The sequence below is a fragment of the Astatotilapia calliptera genome, chromosome 1, assembly GCF_964374335.1.
Source record: "Astatotilapia calliptera chromosome 1, fAstCal68.1, whole genome shotgun sequence".
In the NCBI taxonomy this organism is placed as follows: Eukaryota; Metazoa; Chordata; class Actinopteri; order Cichliformes; family Cichlidae; genus Astatotilapia; species Astatotilapia calliptera.
The window spans coordinates 21,544,032-21,561,253 of NC_137422.1; the positions used below are offsets into that span (position 1 = coordinate 21,544,032).

The following is a 17,222-nucleotide window of genomic DNA, read 5'->3' on the forward strand; positions in this document are numbered from 1 at the left end:
ACATTCACAGTACTAGTAGCACTGCCAACATTATGCCACTGGCTCCTTTAAATAGAAAGAGATGGTAGACTCCTAAACTGCAGACAGCATCTCTTAAGGTATCGCTGAATCTGCGCATACCTTCTTTAGAATCCAACTTGAGATGACGACACGTTCAGATAAGGCTATGGCTGTTGTGCAGATAAGGTAAGCACAACAGGTTAAATGGTTGCTATGGTGTAAGCTTCTTCTTTATCTTCTTCTGGCTGCTCTGTTTATGGGTCACTACAGCAGATCATCTGTCTCACCAATCCTCTGCATGTCCTTCTTCACTACATCCTCAATCTTGTCTCTAACTTTGTCTCCAGACTGCTCGACCTGAGCTGTCCCTCCCACTGAAAAACATCTTACCATCTTCTAAGTCTTCCACTTCCAGCTTCCACCTGCTGTCCTTTTGTTAATGCCACTGTGTCCAAACCACATCATAGCAGCTCTCACTATCTATAGAAGGCATAGGTGTAACAATTCTCCAAAACCACACGCCATTTTTTTATTCTCCCCACAGCCGTGATTGCATGATCATGATTGGATCATACAGCTTTTACCAGAACAGAGTGCTGTAGGCTTCAGCAGCTCCAAATGGGTGTCAGTGTATAGGACCACAGCAGCTTTGAATGAGAAAGTTAACTTAAGGAAATCATAAGAAAGAGAAACAGGAACCTGAAAGGAATCCAAATTGATAAAAATAGCAAGTAAAAGTTTAAAAGGGGAAGAATCCAAAATTCCAGCTGAAAGTGGTTGAAATATTTTTTAAAAAAAGAAAAAAAAAGCCTACATCTTCTGTTAAATAAAAGTAAACAGTTCAAATTTTGTTAAACAATGAGTAGATGTTGGTATTATTACCCAAAGGTTAGGATTAAATGTACTTATTATAATGGATATTTGGTGTGCTAGACTAAACATAATAGCCAAATAGTAAGCAGGCCAGCCTTGTGCTTTAGAACAGGTGGGTTTAAAAATTATTTTCAGGGTTTTGTGCAGGTTAACATGTCCAGGTTTCAGCAGTAGATTTGGATTGGATGCCCCATTCATCAGTTACCACATTCTAAATATCATTACTACATATCAGACCATTCATTTTGTCTTTATTAAGTACACTTTAGTATAAAAGACTCATCTTACTGTATTTACTTAAGTTATTTCTGCTATAAATATACAGTTTTCACTTTGAGAAAAATAAGAAATGACTGTGAGTCAAAAAAGAAAAGAAAAGAAAAGTGATTCTTGACTTATTGACCCATAATCTGGCAAACATATCTCTCGTGAATGATAACAAGTCATTCTGAGAACATTTTTGTCACAGGGTAGGCGCTGCAATCAATGTTTAACAAAGAAATATATTTTTATTTATTTATCCAGATTAAGTCTCATTGGGAATAAAAATATATTTTTCAAGAGAGATCTGCAGAAGATGTCACCAGAAGTCGCAATAAATAAATAACTAAATAAATCTGAATATAATGTAAAACGCAGAGTTGGTAGAATAACGTTCTAAATCATGGCGACTAAATTCTATTCATCAACATAAAAAAGTCTATGGGGGCAAAACGCATTCAAACATCGCCAGTCATTTTTTGGCAGACATGTTATAATGCAAATGATAGAATTACAGAATTGGCCCGCACGGATGCTTTTTTAACCCGTGTTCTTTTATCTGAAATGACAGCAGCGTCAAACGCGTCAAATGACAAACGTCAAACAGACATGAGAGCAGACTAGGAACAAACATGAAGGACATTCACGCATTTTTGCATCTGAGTGTGTAAATCCCACTGAAGTGAAAGCTACTGAGCCCAAAACAACGCAAGAAACAAACAAAAAACTTAAGCAGTGCTGTTAGTAAAATGCGGCTCAACAGATTTAATCTATAGAACACATTTATCCAGTAAATAATCTGTCGCAGATAGAGAATACAGACAGACGATTTTAAACCGAAACTATGGACCAGTCTGTGTGTTCAGCATGAGCTCCCGCGGTGACCTAGAGAGCCCCCTTTACTCCGAGTTCAAGCTCGACTTACCTCGTTAACCCATCGACCTTTCCGGTAAATCCTGGCACAGATTTTCCTCAAAAGCCACCTCGCAGACCCGCCCCCTCTTTTGTCAGTCATGCGGTGCAGATGGCGTGCATAGGTGAGCGGTCAGGTAAGCAGAGTGCAGAATCGGTCAGATTTAATTTGATCTCCTATCAGAATGTAATGTCGTGTAAGGCGATGGACATGCAGACGCTATTAAAAAGGATGTAGGCCAGCTTGAGGCCGGCCTGAGGTCAGGTTTAGGTTGAACTTTGGTGCTAACGTTGTTGTTGGTGTTGTTTGAAGGCAGCATTCATGGCTGTTTCAGCAGCTGCTGTCTATAAAAACATTCGTCTTTATGTATATTTTATTTCATGTTCATTTAACTTGATTCATTTTAATATAATTATTACAAAGACTACATCGTAGGTCATTCCTCTATTTAACTCTGATATATGGGCGAGGGCAGTTTAGCACACTGAACATTAGGCTGTATTGCAAGCACAGGCCAGGTCCTGCTGTAATTTGTGCAAAGTCTGCCAAATAATGCATATACTTAGTCTTGTCTTTCACACTTATCAGTTTTTTGTTTATTCCTTTCTATACACAAATATGTTGCCTTTAGTAGTTTTTGCTTACAGGTAGCCCTGAAAAAAGAAATCACTCAGAAATGAGGAATCCCAGTTTAATCCTCACTGCCCTTCGTTGTGAAGCACTGAACTACAGTTTTTTTATGAAACAAAAGCATGGGTTTCATCTAAATTATTTAGGTGTGTGTGGCAAGAGAGGAAGTTTAATGATTCATGAACCCATCAGCCAAGTGGCTTTGAGTCTTTCTTTCCAAAGTGTTGTTGTAGAGCCATAAAGGCCCACGGTGATGGTGATGCATTCAGGATACTGTGTGTCCTGATTGATGAGCTTCCTGGAAACACCCTGGCAGAACAGAAGCCGCCTCAGATTACAATGTACCACGCAGTCTTTCTCTGTTGTTGTTTCACCACTACAATGATAATCAAGACACTGTCTGTTAGGTCACGTTTTTGGTTTGATATACTGTAAACAGATTGCGTGTATATACTGTAGTTAAAATAAGGGATTTTTTTTTCAGTTGTAGTGTTGATGAGAGCTAAAAGAGAATCACTGCTATTCAAAAGAGGAGACAAAAAAGAGGAGTTTATTTTAACAGAAGACTTGCATTCCTTTCATATCTGGTTAATGTTGTTGAACTAACTTAACTAATGGAAGTTATTCAAAATTCTTTCAACATATGTCTGGTGGGGATTTAATGAATTTTATGCAGGTCTGTTCATTATTTATATCAAAGTATAGTACACACAATAGTGTAGTTTATTTTTATGTAACTTGTAACTTTACAAGTCTTCAGGTCGACCCACTCTGATTTGCCTAGAGGTGTGTGTGTGTACTAAAGTCCCATTTTTGAGTGCACACTAATTAAAAAAAGAAAAACTTCACATTGCAAAAAATAACTGGTGTTAATTTCTGTAAATAGCTTATGTGAGTTCTTAATATAAACAATTGTATTTCTCAAAAATACAAGACAAAGAATGCTCTTTAATTTGAAATTCTTGGTTACAAAAGTGAAGAAAATGTCATTTTCATTCAACTTTGAGAGGAAGTTGTACCATAAAGTCTCAGTACGTTATCTAATCTGAATTGAACAACGTTCACGAGTTTCCAGATGTTATTCTAAATATAACTGAGAAAGTGTTTTTACATATATGCATATTTTTCAATTTTAAGACCCACTTTGTAGGGATGTACGTTATCCTGGAGGAGTGTGATAATTCAGCCCAAGTTTAAAATATACTAAGAGGCATTAAAAGCACAACAATGCAGCATTTTCATACAACATTTATTCATAAAATGACTTGTAATAATTCATAAATAAATAAATACATGCATATCTAGAAAAGTACTTGATGAATGAAGAAGCTATAATTGCACCGCAATCACTATTGAGCAGAAAATATCGTGAAAATTCGATGACTTAATATTAATGTTACTGCAGTTAATAATGATATTAAATATTACTGCATTGCGCTGACTGCATTCCTTTATATAAGAGGTGTTAAAAACATCATGCATGACATGAACTTTAGCTTTTAACATTTTAACAAACAGTTCACTCAGAACTCTCTAGGTGGTGATGCTGTGCAATAGTTGGATAATGAAACAGAATAGAATAGAAATATCCTTTATTGTCCCTTACTGGGGAAATTTGGGTGTTCCAGCATCAAAGTGACAGGCAGATGGAGCACGCAGATTCAAAAAACAATTTGCAGCATAATGAAAAAAATACAGTACAGTTAGTAAGTTATTAAAAATTAAAAAAATTATTAAAAACAGAAAAAGAAAAAACTGTGCAAATAAGAGCAGGGATATTAACGGCTATAATGTAACTATAATATAAACAACTTATTGCGTTTGTTGGGCGCAGTGATAGTTATAAAGTCTACCAGCTGCGGCGAGAGAGGACCTGCGATGATGAATGCCCTGTCCCCAAACACGTGCACAGGTAGATTTCCCTGTTTACAAAACACCACACAGTAGTCAGAGCATTTAACGTCCTGACAAGTACTGCAGACCTCCTTTGCACTCTACAGTCAGAGACTTCAGACGCCGGCCATTTTACTGATGCTTCTGGTCTCTTGCAGACATGCCTCGTCAATTTCTAAAGGTGAATCTGAGTGAGGTGGAGGAGGAGACGCAGTTGCTTGCAGAGAAAGTATATGCATCGGCATTAAAAGAAGAAGAAACCAAAAATGCCTTGTCGATGTTCACGATGCCTGAGGACTGCCCAATTGGCCTCCAGCAAGCCAAAGACCATGAACTGCTTAAGGAGCTGGCAGAGCAGCAGTCAGAGGAGACTCTTAAGAGGTAAGTCCTGCTTGGACTCTGAACCGCAGATCAGTCTGTTCATGCAAGCAAAATTATCCTAGTATAAAAAACAAAACAAAAATCCCTTTATAAGACGTATATTTTCAGTTTTGCTTATTATTTATGTGGTGTTAGATATACATGAGCCAAGACTTAAAGTTTTCAGTCTGCTCCTTTTGATTTTTCTTTTGTGGTCTTGATTCTGTATGATGTAATATAGTCTCCTTAGGCACACAGCTCTGACTGTTAGCACTGAAGCCACACCCACCTGTTATTTAAATCTTTTCTTTTCCATAAAAATGGAAGGTGGGGGTAAAGGGGGATGAACTAAAACAGATTGTGCAAAGTTCAAACTGTAAATAATGCAAAGCGGCTCTGTGGAGTCTAATGATATAAATGTGAAGTTAAAACTGAGCATAATAGGCCCCTTTTAATGAGTCATCTTACCATGATTTTAGGTAAAGACTCGTTCATTTAAGTGAGCTTTGCACCAAATGCTAATCAAGTTGCTGACTTTTCAGGAGGAACAGCCTGAGGATGATTCGTTCCAAGTCACTTTGCCTACAAGTCCCAGCCAATGCAGATTGGGCACGCCTAGTGACACCATTCATGTCCCCCAGTTCCACCAGCTCATCTGTGCAGGAAAACTGCCCTGATTATCAGAGGGTTACTATTAGTGGAGATTACTGTGCTGGTGTAAGTACTCTCGTTGAAAGTGCCAACTGGTGTAGTTACATACATATACATCCCATATGTAATATTTTGAATTTGAATATTAAATGGTAAAAAAAAAAAAAAAACTCAGACAAATGTGAAATGACAATATCTTCAAATTGAATGTAGCATGATTTAAGTGTGCAGTATCCAAAAAATCGAATTATTGGAAGTAGAGACAACTGCATGTCTTCCTGCCACCCTCTGAAGGAATTAATTCAAAATCTTAAAAGTGCAAAACTGTCTACATTTTGAAGTATAAAAGATGAATTTAGATGCCAGTCAAAGCATTGTTGCTTCAAAATCTAGCAGCCAGTCACTGCACAGTGTCCCTCCATGATCCAGTGTAGCCTTCACTATTACTACTATTGGATTAGACTTGAATTTATGTTTAATGCTCATCCTCCTCTCAGATCACACTGGACGACTATGATCAGGCCGCCAAAAATCTGTTTAAAGCTCTGCTTCTTCGAGAGAAATACTCAAAGCTAGCCTATCACAGATTCTGCAGAACGACGAGCAAGTTCCTACGAAGTGCTCAGAACACGACCTGGAGCGAAGAAGATGAGGTCCTTCCAGGTATGATGTACGAAGCTGAGCTGTATGTATAACAAAATTTAAAAACATGCTTTGTTCTAATTTATATGAAAGTAATGGAAAAACCTTTGCGACCACCAGACATGTGCCCATGTTCAGAAGCTGGGGAGGATCCCTACTGCATGGACAACATCCCCAAGGATCTAAATTATAAACTGAAGATGAAGGATGGGATAGTTTATGTGTATGATAATGAAGAGGCTTTCAAACAAAACCAGCCTCATGACCTTCCTTACCCAGACTTGGAGACCTTTGCTGTAGAGCTGAGTCATGTGCTTGCCATGACTGCAGATGGACCCACGTAAGTTTCCAAAACAATTATGCAGACATGCTGGTTGAAAAACCGGTTATCATCCATTCTGCACTTTTTAGAGAATGAACTGAGTGTCACTTTCAATTTTCAGGAAAACCTACTGTCATAGGAGACTAAATTTCTTGAGTTCAAAATTCAACCTCCATGAGATGCTCAATGAGATGGCTGAGCTCAAGGAATTAAAACGTGTGCCTCACAGAGATTTCTACAATGTTAGAAAGGTTAGTATTCCATCTCTGGGAAGTGAGGCAACCATTACATCTGACTGAACTTTAAAGTGAGTGTAGATACTAAAGCATGCTCTGCAAACTACCCAGATTAACCTGCAGCTGTTATCATTTAATTGCTTGGCAAAAAGCACTTTGAAGAACTTCTGAATGTGACAGCAATGTCGTTTGTAGAGGAGGCAGAGCCTGAAGCCTCAGGGGAAGCTTCACCAATTACACCATCCAAAGTAAGAGCTGGTTCTGCATCTTTGGCACAAAGTGAAGCACATTTTCAGTGCTGCTGCTCCTTTTGTCACAACAGAGCATCACCTCCACTCTGAGATCCATCTGGAAAGGAAAAGCTAGTTGAGGTGGTTCAGACATCTGTTTTAGTTGCCTCTTGGATTGCTGGGCCTGAATACCTTCTGAGCATGCCCAACTGGGAGGGGTTAAATATAGGATATTAGTGCGTGCAGACTGAACATACGGTTTCTTTCTTGCAGGTGGACACGCACATTCATGCAGCTGCATGCATGTCTCAGAAACATCTGCTCACCTTCATCCAGAAGACGTATCAGACTGATGCAGAACGTGTAGTTTTAGAAAAGGGTGGACAAAGAATGACACTCAAAGAGGTTTTCCAGCACCTCAACAAGGACCCCTATGACCTTACTGTGGACTCTCTCGACGTACATGCTGTGAGAAATATTGTCTATTCTTTTGAATTCAAATATTCCATTAAGACAATATATTTAAGAATTTCAGATTTTGTCTTTCTGCTGCTTGCATCATTCTGGGATTCTGAATCACACTTTATGATTTATTACATTTACAGGGGAGACAAACCTTCCACCGCTTTGATAAGTTCAATGCGAAGTATAACCCAGTGGGAGCCAGTGAGCTTCGCGAAATCTTCCTGAAAACTGACAATGTTGTTAATGGAGAGTATTTTGCTTGCATCATAAAGGTACTATCATCATTTGTAGCATTTCATCAATTTCAAGACGGAGTGATGCAGAGAAAACTTGATGCACTCTTCCTCTCACCATTTTTTTATAGGAAGTGGCCCATGGCCTGGAGGAGAGCAAGTATCAGCATGTAGAGCCACGCCTGTCCATCTACGGAAGGTCTCCTGACGAGTGGTACAGTCTGTCCAAGTGGTTTATTGACCACAAATTATACTCTCCAAACATAAGGTGGATGATTCAAGTGCCCAGAATATAGTAAGTGCTTCATGCTGAAAATGCAGGCTTTTAATGTAAATGCATTTTGTGAAATCTAAAATTTACTTTTATGTTGCAGTGATATTTTCAAGCTAAAGAAGCTGATACCCAATTTTGCCAAGATGCTGGAGAACATATTCCTTCCTTTGTTTGAGGCCACAGTCAACCCACAGAAACACAAAGAACTTCACATTTTCCTCAAATATGTAAGATTTGTTGTACCAAAACAGATCTCAGCAAATATTATGAGGATCAGTTTTGCACAAAAAGATGTACTTCATGTCTTCAAATGATGCATTTATGTGCAGTATAATAATAGTTGAGTGATATAGCAGACTATACTGTAGTGGTAAGCAGATGCACCCATTAGGGCAATGAAAATATAATGACGCATCAATATGAAAACATGTCTTTATAATATAAACTGGCTTCATAAAATGTAAAATTGTTCAGAAATACACTGTATGGGCAAAGGTATTGTGTTCCACTACTTAATATTGAAGTACAGGTGTTTTTAGTCCCATTGCCACAGGTGTATAAGCTCCTGTGGGTGTAACCTGCAGGTGGCCCAGTACGTCTGTCCATATATTGCACAATATAAAAATAACTGACTGTTGATTGGTAACATTTGTGGAAACAAATGACTAATAACCATTTAATATTAATACCTGCCGGGCTTCATTAAAAAATCCCAGCAGAAAATGACTGTTTTTGTGGATGCAGGTGTCTGGCTTTGACAGCGTGGACGATGAGTCCAAACACAGCGATCACATGTTCTCCTTCAGGAGCCCAAAACCAGAACAGTGGACTTCAGTTGAAAATCCTCCATACAGCTACTACATCTTCCACATGTACGCAAACATCATAGTCCTCAACAACCTCAGAAAGTAAGTATCATTCCCCAGGTACGGTGAAGTATCAGAAGCAGGCAGATTGAATTTACTTGATGTCTGCTAAATGGGTGACTCAATATAAGTATATGAAACCCAAGGTAATTCAGAGTTCTGCACAGAAAGGGAGAAAAATGCAAAGACAGTTAAAACATGTCAACTATATGTGTATATCATGATATAAAGCTGTATTACTCTACCCTGTAATGATTAATCTTTAGATGGGGAAACACAGACAAGAAATTAGGGTTAAGATGAAGTTGCAGACATGCTTTAAGCCCCAATTTAAATGTTTTATCTCAGATGTACAGAAAGGTTGTACCAGCAGTGAAGACCATAAAAAATAAAAGCTGATTCATTTTTTAATATTCTAATTTTGGAAACGCACAGACGGCTTAAGAGGTATCTGCCCTGCCGAATAACTGACAGCTCCTTTGTGTGACAATAAGAATACTTTTTTCTTTCGTAAACACATAGATGAAGGAAGACTTGACATGGATGTAGGACATGTTAGACCCTGACCTAGCAGTGTGTGTCCAGCCCTCAAAAGACAGTTTATTCTGTCACTTTGTATAACTGTCAGTGGAAGAGTGACTAATAAATTACAGGAAAGCCAGTTCTGAACTACTTGATGCTTAAAGCTGATCGGCACTCGGTGTGATGAAGATGATTAAATGCTGTTATGTGATGTTGCTTATTATACTCTTCTGCGTCTTGTATAGAGAGTGTGGACTGAACACCTTCCAGTTCCGTCCCCACTGTGGAGAAGCTGGATCACTCACTCATCTGGTCTCTGCCTTTCTCACTGCTGACAACATCTCACATGGACTCAACCTGAGGAAGGTACTCACGACTGTCCCGAGTTATAAACCAGTAAACCACAAAGCATTGCTTATAAACTGCAGAATATCCCAAAGGTCACCGCTATAGTACGGACTCCAACTCACTCAGCATTAAGATAAAACACACAATGACAGTGTGTACATTTGTGTGTTTTCCCATCTTTCACGTTCACGAGCAGCACCTCTGTCAAACTTCCTACAGAGCCCAGTGCTGCAGTACCTGTACTACCTAGCCCAGGTACCAATTGCAATGTCTCCACTCAGCAACAATGGCCTGTTCCTGGAATACTCCAAAAGCCCGCTAAAAGACTTCCTGCACAAAGGTCTGTGTGTGTCCCTTTCCACAGATGATCCCATGCTGTTCCACTACACCAAGGTAAAAAATAAATAAATAAAAAATCTACAGGAAACTGTGTTTTCAGGTCATCATTCAGTGATCCAAAACCATTGTTTGCCTAACTAATACAGTATTTGTTATTTTGATTCATTTCTGTAGTCTGAATAAAGCTTATCTGCTATTTGTGTATCCTCTGAGGAACCACTGATGGAGGAGTACGCCATAGCAGCTCAGCTGTGGAAGTTCAGCACCTGTGATGTGTGTGAAATAGCCAGGAACAGTGTGCTGCAGAGTGGGTTTTCTCACCAGGTGTGGTCACATCCTTCATTTGAAAAAAGACAACATAAATTCTGTCTTAGCAGGCATTGGTCAACTCACACAAGATCTAATCATCCTTTCTTCCACCTACTGTTGTGATTACTTTTGCAAGGATAAGATGCACTTCCTGGGAGAGAACTATCTGAAAGATGGACCCGAAGGAAACGATATCCGTAAGACCAACGTCGCCCAGGTCCGGATGGCCTACAGACATGAAACGCTGTGCAATGAACTCAGCTTCATTGTTGATGCAGTGAAGGCTGAATCTATGAATTCCCACAGCGAGTAAAGAGGACCTCACATTTGACAGAATCGAAGCATGTTGCACTCTAAGATATCTACATTTACCTTTATTTATTTATTTTGTAAAAAGTGCCTCTGGCTGGCTGTGATGGAATAAAAACTTCAATAAAACTAAAACTAAAAGAGCAATACTTAACTAATTGCAAATTAATAGCAGATGGGTTTTCTAAAATTGAATTGTAAGGGACGATGCTCAAGTATTCAAAGGCAAAGCTGTGGAAGCCCACAAGATCTCATAGAAACTTTTCACAGCCCATATCAGACATTAGAGTTACCAATGAGAGAACAAACAGTTTGCTTAAAACAAGCTTCAGTGACTTTTAAAAAAAGCTTGAGAGATACTGAAGAGTAAAAACTAGAATAATGTGGATTTAAGAAGTGGGTAAACCTGCAGAAAAGCTGTTATTATGAGTTTTTGTTGTGTAGAACACCAAACCCGTATGAGTATTTAAAATCATTTTATTACAAACACTGCCCTCCAGTGGCTAAAATGCACCATTTAACAGAATACAAAAAGAAATCACGTTACAGCCATTCTGTCTCTTAATTTAACACAAATCGAGGATCACAAACAGTTTCTCATCAGAATAACGTTTACTGTGCGTTGTCGCCCACTTCTATCCTCTCATCTTCCTCAGCAGCTTTCTTGGTTTCTGTAGGGGTCTTCACACAGATCCACTCTTCTGTCTGGATGTACTCTTTCTGCTCTTTCACGTCTGACTTCTGAGAGCAACGTCTTCTGTTTTTTATTAACAGATGGACAGGAAAAAGATGTAATAATATGCAACAAGAGAAACTTTATTGTGTTTTATGTATTATAAAAAAAAAAGCTCTTACAATTTGAGGTATGTCAGGATGATTGTTATAAGCAGAAGAAGCGCACAGGAGCAGAAGATGAGCACAGCTTTTCCTAAAATATGAAACATGCACACTGTTGATAACGAGGCCTTTGCCTGTCTATTAGTCTTGTGCTGTGTTAACTGACTGTGACAGAGTTCAGATTACGAGTCCCATACCTGCAGTAAAGCTTTGTGAGCTGCTGGCAAAGCGGGCTGGTTCTATCTCACTGTCGAGCGTTTCAGGAGTCGAGGAGGAAGATGTGGATGGTGGTGTTGTGGTGTGGTGTGTGTGACCCACGCCATGTGTGCTCTTCAAAGGACTGTCAGTTACTTCATCCATTCGTTGTATCGCTGCATCTGTGCAAAGATTAGACGATTTTCAAACAATTCTGATTATTTTTTCTTTTCTTTTGTACTTCCTCCTGTTTGAAATGATGATTGTTTTGGAAAGTGCTAGGAGTGTATTGTATGTATTTGAAAAACCTTCAATAAAAATGCTCTCCAATGTTTTTTTTTTTTTTTTTTTTTCCCCATCCTAGTTATGTGGAATATACTAAAATGCTGCTGAATACAAATTAAAATCCAATGCGAATACAATAAAGAATCAAAGTTTGTGTTAAGAGTATTCATTAATACTAATGTATTCTTATTTACATAGACTATACAGCAGACCTGTTTTATTCTTTGAATAACAAAGCTGTGAACAGCATGCACAATCACTTTTTAAATATCTTTTGTCTCTTCATAAGTAAAATGCAGGTGCAAAGTTACTCACCTGTCTCGTTGAAGCAAAACACATCAAACTTTTGTTTTACGCTGGCTCGCCAGGGCACCAAGCCGCTCTTATTCCTGCCACAGCTGGGAATTGGGTGGATGCGGGGAATGACTGCGAAGTGTTCATCAATCCATCCAAACCTGAACAAAATATTACATTAGGTGCTCCTCATTATATTACTCAGAGGTGATACTGAGGTGATTTTTTTCTCTCACTTTGGTCTCACCTGCATGTTTCTAAACCTCTAGAAAGAGCTTTCTGTACTTGTGCTTTTGAAGCAATGTTCAGTCCAAAGGACCAGCAGAGCCTGCGAGCTTCACTGACATTGAAAGCATACTCAGGCTGGTTGAGCTCATTTAAAGATGTGACCAGCATTACTCCTGCAATACTTTGATTGAATCCTGGGGAAACTGGAAAAAGCATATTTATATTTACTATATATGGTAGTACAATAATCTATATATATATATATATTTGTACATATTAGAAAATATGTGAAATAACTTACCTCTGAGGTTCCTTATGTCAGTCATTTGAACAGACAAGGCTGAAGTAACGAGCAGCGCTGCTGGGAGGCAAAGCCAGATGATGTTCATGACTGGTCAGAGTAAAGACAGATGAATGCTGGGTATCACTGCTGCTGCAAGGTTTATGTGTCTCTGAGCCAAAAGGCACGGTTAAATAGAGGTGATCATGCTCACTGGGATGTGTGGACTCTGTCACTGCCAGAGAATAACGGAAAAGGAAGAAGGAAGTAGTGCACATGGGTCAGATCAAGAGCCATCCTATGTTCTGGGAGCAGGGCTCAGGAGACGATAAGTAATACATCAAAAACACTAATCTGCAGAAATTCAGTAGAAGGGGAAAAGCAGTGCACACGTGTTCCCATTCAGCATTTTTAATGTGAAATGTTGTTAAACTTCAATAAATAAGTTATGTTTTCAGGTTCAACTGCAACCAGTATTTTTACAGGCACAAATATATATATATATATATATATATATATATATATATATATATATATATATATATATAATATAAACACTCACATTTACTTATTAGAATTCTCTTTTGAATCTTATTACATCGAAAAAGAAAGTTTATTAAAATAGTTTGCTTACTCTCTTTGCACTGAATAGAATTGCGTACAGTTTTGTTGTACTTTTTGTGTGATGAAAATAAAGAGTCTGTATATAGTAATTCTATTCTATTCCATGATTCTGTACAAACAATATATTAAAAGGATAAAGTGAAAGCACAAAGGTGGGATTTGCAGTAGAGTTGTGAAAGTTTCTGAAAACCATGATGTAATACACTCGAGAAGAGATTCTCTTCTGTCCTGATGATTTCCTCTCTCTGGGAAATTCTCCATCATGTGTGCGCTTATTATCTTTGGTCTCCTCAGATGAGCCTTTGGCACGCGGCCTCCTATTTCCACAAAAACATTTCTCCGCAAGCCCCGATGGCAGGAAATGACGCAGAGCCTGCTGACGAAGATGCAGCAGGGTTTTTGACAGATGTGAGGTGACACTCTGGATTAGAGCAAGAATGCTCATTGTACATATCACCTCTCTAAGAGTGGGGTTTGCATGTCCTTAAAGTTGTTATAGAATTAAACTAAATTAGACTATGAGACTTTCAAATGGGAACACAATAGAATTTCCCAACAGGTCTTGGTGAGAGAATTTAGACATTTTTCCAGCAAAAGTATCCTGTGGCCTCTGTTTGCACAGTTGCATCTGAACAAAGCATGGTCTAGTTTTGCAGTGTGGATACACACCATCACACCACACACCTAACGCAGACCCTGTAACCATAACTATAGCCCCTTAACTTTATCGACTATTACATTCTAACCCCCAACCATAACTCTGACCCTAACTGCCCCCTTTTATAAAAATTTTGTGGACATTGGCAGGTTTTTTCCCCCTGCATTCCAAAACTATATCATAACAATGTGATTGGATACTTGCAATATTGACCCTGGACCAGCATTGAATATGATGATCCAGGAACAACACCAATATGGGGATATCAGATTATTCTGGAACAGAGTGGAGATATTTGGTCTTAATGCACAGCTCCATGTTTGGTGTTTGGTGAGAATCAAATACAGCAGACCTCAACTCAATGGAAATGCTGTGGTGCGACTTTAAAACATCTGTGCAGGAATAAATGCCCCCCAAACTCGATGAAATGGATCAACAAAGAAGAATGGGCCAAAATTCTGACACTTCAAGTTATTGCTGCTAAAGGTGGTTTTACAAGCTACTGAATCATTGGCAGTACTTAGTTTTCATAGCAACGAATATTTGTCGCTACTGAAATGACTAGAGGAAATATTTCAGGCACTTTTTATTTAAAGGAGAGGTGACAGACCATAAAATGAACAGAGAACGGACAGCACAGCATGTGCAAAGACAGAAAAGGAATCATGAAGTCTAAACAGTGCTCGTTTACAAGAAAAAAAAATCTCTCAGTGCTCTGAAGTAACAATCAAACATGGCACAAATGAGAACCATGAGCTGAGTATTGCACTTGAAAAACTGCTGTGGAATGTGCTTACATTTGAAACATTTTTTTAATAGAAAAAACAACAGATAAAAACATTTTTCTTTAAATATGTATTAAAAGTCTCTCAGGGACTTCATTATCTATCAAACCTGAGAGATTCTATTGTGTAGATAAATATACAATGTTTCTACTGTGGCATTTAATGAAAAAGTGCCATATTCAGCATTCAAAGTACCAGAACCAGAATGTATAATTACAAGATCTAATTTAATTAAATATCTATTTCAGCACACAATATAATTGGTCCCTAAACAGAATCATCTTATCTTTTGCTGCAGCAAACATCCTTTCAACTTTTCATTTCAAGCAAGATTATAACTTATCTCTGCTGACCATGAAGAAGGCCTCACGAGCCATAAAGCCTCCCAAAATGTCTCTGACCCTTGAGTATCGGGGTCATTTGATTCAAGTGTGTCTGATGATATGGTAAACTGGCAGAGACGTGATGTATGAGGTCTCTGTTATTCTGTTTAGCGGGTTCTTTCGTTGCACTCTTACACCCAGTCCAAAGATCTCAATCAGTGTCTCACACAAAGTTCCTCTTCCCTTATGTGTCCTCGTGTCGGTTGTAATAGTCACTGAAGAATGAATAAATACTGAACACCACACACACAGCCACAAACAGCGTCAAAGTGAGCCATAGAAGCCGCCGACTCGTGGATACCTTGGGGCAGAACTCGCCTACAACAGCCAGGACTTCCTCCATCCTCCTGCAAAGATAATAAGTTCATATAGCAGGTGACAAAATATTGGGCAGGGGAAAGTGCTCATTATGGAGGAACTACAGAAGTTTCTTTAAATTACAGACATTATCTAAACTATAAAAAGACCGTATATATTTGTTGAAATAATGGCTGTGGAGGCTAATTTTACTCTCACTTTTAATCCCACAAGATTAATTTAGCGATACGCATGTAAAAGTTATATGCAGCTGTGCAACCTTTGCAAGCTGTGCAAAGGTCTTGAGCTTTTTCCTGTAAATTTTTAAAGTGGTCTTGAGCAAAAGTTGCCAGACATTGGCTGCGTTTTCACTCATTTTCAGTCCAGTCCTTGTACCTGACTATTTTCTTTCTTTTTCTTGTTTTGACAAATGAATCATTCAAGCATAAAAAAGCCAACACATAGCAAATTAACAAAGACCTGACACACGACCTGAGTTGATCCATGTACCGTTTATGTTTGCTTTTATGCTCTATTTTCACATATGTTTGCAAATGCTTCCATAAATCACTGCACAAATCACTGAGTGTTTTGTGCTTGGACTTATTAATCTTTTCTGTTTTTTTATGTGTTATACTTTCAGCACTTTCTGGGTTGGTTTCCTTATTTTTATGCCTTTCTAGTTTTAGTTTAGTAATCTAGGTTCTGTTCATGGACATTGTTTGTACTCAGTTCCTTGTTTCAGTTATCCTGCATCTTACTGTTAAGTCTCTGTCTCTGTTAGGTGTTTTCCTGTTTTATCTTGGTGGTCTTTCATCTCTTGTTCTTTGTGTGTAATTCTACTTCCCTTGGTGCGTTATTTCTAATTAGTTCCAGCTGTATTTCCCAGCTGTTTCCACTTCCCTCATTACTTCTTGTAGTTATTGTCTCCATTTCCCCTTAACTTTCGTTGAGTTGTCCTTGGCAGGTGTCTTACCTAGTGCTGGTCTTTCCTTGTGCTTTCTATTGTTCCCTGAATGTTTGCTTTCCTCATCTTAATACGTCATCTTGGATACTTTCCAGACTTTTTAAACCTTGGTAGCTGTCAGCATTAAAAGCTCACCTTATGTTATTCTGTCTCAGCGTCTTGCATGTGGGTCTGTAATAAGGTCTACCATCCCCACAGCAACTCATGAGAGAAATGAGGTGTGGCTAAAGACTTTTGCAGAGTACTGTAGATATAAACTCACTCTTTGTGATTTTAAAAATGGGTTTGTGGTGTTGTTATAATTTTTTTATGTATTTTCAATTAAATGTAACATTTTGTGTGTAATAAAGAGATTCATCTTCCACTGATCATGAATTATTTACAAAAAGAGCACAAATAATTTGTTGTGCTTATATCAATACTATCAGAGATGAGCATAAATACACAATTTATATTTCCTTTTCTAACATGACAGAGTGAGTTCACCTGCTGTTCTTAAGCCTCTCTCCGCTCTCTTCGTCCTTATTTTTTGTTTCCAGCAATTTGTCCGCAGCACTTTCGTCTTCACGTTTTTCTTCCTGAAGCGCCTTGCCTTGCTTCAGTCCATCTTGGTAGCTGCGTTTGAAATATTCACATTTACAAGTGAAATTGGGACACACAACTGAAATGATTTCTGATAAACAACTGTGTCATCACACTGTCCGCTTATCTAC

The 17,222-nt window shown here is 38.4% G+C and overlaps 3 protein-coding genes across 6 annotated transcripts in view; 1 reads left to right on the top strand and 2 right to left on the bottom strand.

The window, feature by feature from the left end:
- Window positions 1–2,027: 2,027 nt before the first annotated feature.
- On the top strand, window positions 2,028–11,408 carry ampd3a (adenosine monophosphate deaminase 3a). Of its 3 annotated transcripts, none has more exons than XM_026167798.2 (15): window positions 2,028–2,183; window positions 4,729–4,951; window positions 5,473–5,647; window positions 6,079–6,244; window positions 6,344–6,563; window positions 6,667–6,796; window positions 7,285–7,479; window positions 7,617–7,748; window positions 7,841–8,004; window positions 8,084–8,210; window positions 8,728–8,891; window positions 9,617–9,737; window positions 9,939–10,112; window positions 10,272–10,382; window positions 10,504–11,408. In XM_026167798.2, exons 1-15 carry the CDS (start codon window positions 2,159–2,161, stop codon window positions 10,678–10,680), a joined length of 2,304 nt encoding a protein of 767 aa, XP_026023583.1. In that variant the 5' UTR covers window positions 2,028–2,158; the 3' UTR covers window positions 10,681–11,408. The 3 variants fall into 3 exon arrangements, with proteins under 3 accessions (XP_026023583.1, XP_026023593.1, XP_080154481.1); XM_026167808.2 differs by having other exon boundaries at window positions 2,144–2,171; XM_080298355.1 differs by lacking the exon at window positions 2,028–2,183 and adding an exon at window positions 4,363–4,589.
- Window positions 11,136–12,976, bottom strand: lyve1a (lymphatic vessel endothelial hyaluronic receptor 1a). Its single transcript, XM_026167818.2, has 6 exons — window positions 12,817–12,976; window positions 12,535–12,718; window positions 12,309–12,448; window positions 11,711–11,890; window positions 11,532–11,604; window positions 11,136–11,433 (listed from the first exon to the last, which is right to left on the bottom strand). The coding sequence occupies exons 1-6, from the start codon at window positions 12,902–12,904 to the stop codon at window positions 11,289–11,291; spliced, it is 810 nt and encodes a 269-aa protein (XP_026023603.2). The 5' UTR covers window positions 12,905–12,976; the 3' UTR covers window positions 11,136–11,288.
- Window positions 12,977–14,646: 1,670 nt separating this feature from the next.
- Window positions 14,647–17,222, bottom strand: part of mrvi1 (murine retrovirus integration site 1 homolog) — a 29,673-nt gene continuing 27,097 nt past the window's right edge. For both annotated transcript variants that reach the window (XM_080298291.1, XM_026167830.2), the window contains exons 22-23: window positions 16,996–17,124; window positions 14,647–15,592 (exon numbers count right to left, since the gene is read on the bottom strand). In XM_080298291.1, the coding sequence (XP_080154417.1) occupies window positions 15,430–15,592; window positions 16,996–17,124 (292 nt within the window). In that variant the 3' untranslated portion in view covers window positions 14,647–15,429. The remainder of the gene's footprint in view (window positions 15,593–16,995; window positions 17,125–17,222) is intronic.

Excerpts from the sequence above, each read along its gene's own strand:
- ampd3a (XM_080298355.1), top strand. The coding sequence starts at position 4,556 with ATGATGAATGCCCTGTCCCCAAACACGTGCACAG. Across the intron at positions 4,590-4,728 it reads GTCCCCAAACACGTGCACAG|ACATGCCTCGTCAATTTCTA; the intron begins GTAGATTTCCCT and ends GGTCTCTTGCAG. Across the intron at positions 4,952-5,472 it reads TCAGAGGAGACTCTTAAGAG|GAGGAACAGCCTGAGGATGA; the intron begins GTAAGTCCTGCT and ends CTGACTTTTCAG.
- lyve1a (XM_026167818.2), bottom strand. The coding sequence starts at position 12,904 with ATGAACATCATCTGGCTTTGCCTCCCAGCAGCGCTGCTCGTTACTTCA. Across the intron at positions 11,891-12,308 it reads GTTTTGCTTCAACGAGACAG|ATGCAGCGATACAACGAATG; the intron begins GTGAGTAACTTT and ends ATCTTTGCACAG. Across the intron at positions 11,434-11,531 it reads ATCCTGACATACCTCAAATT|AAGACGTTGCTCTCAGAAGT; the intron begins GTAAGAGCTTTT and ends AATAAAAAACAG.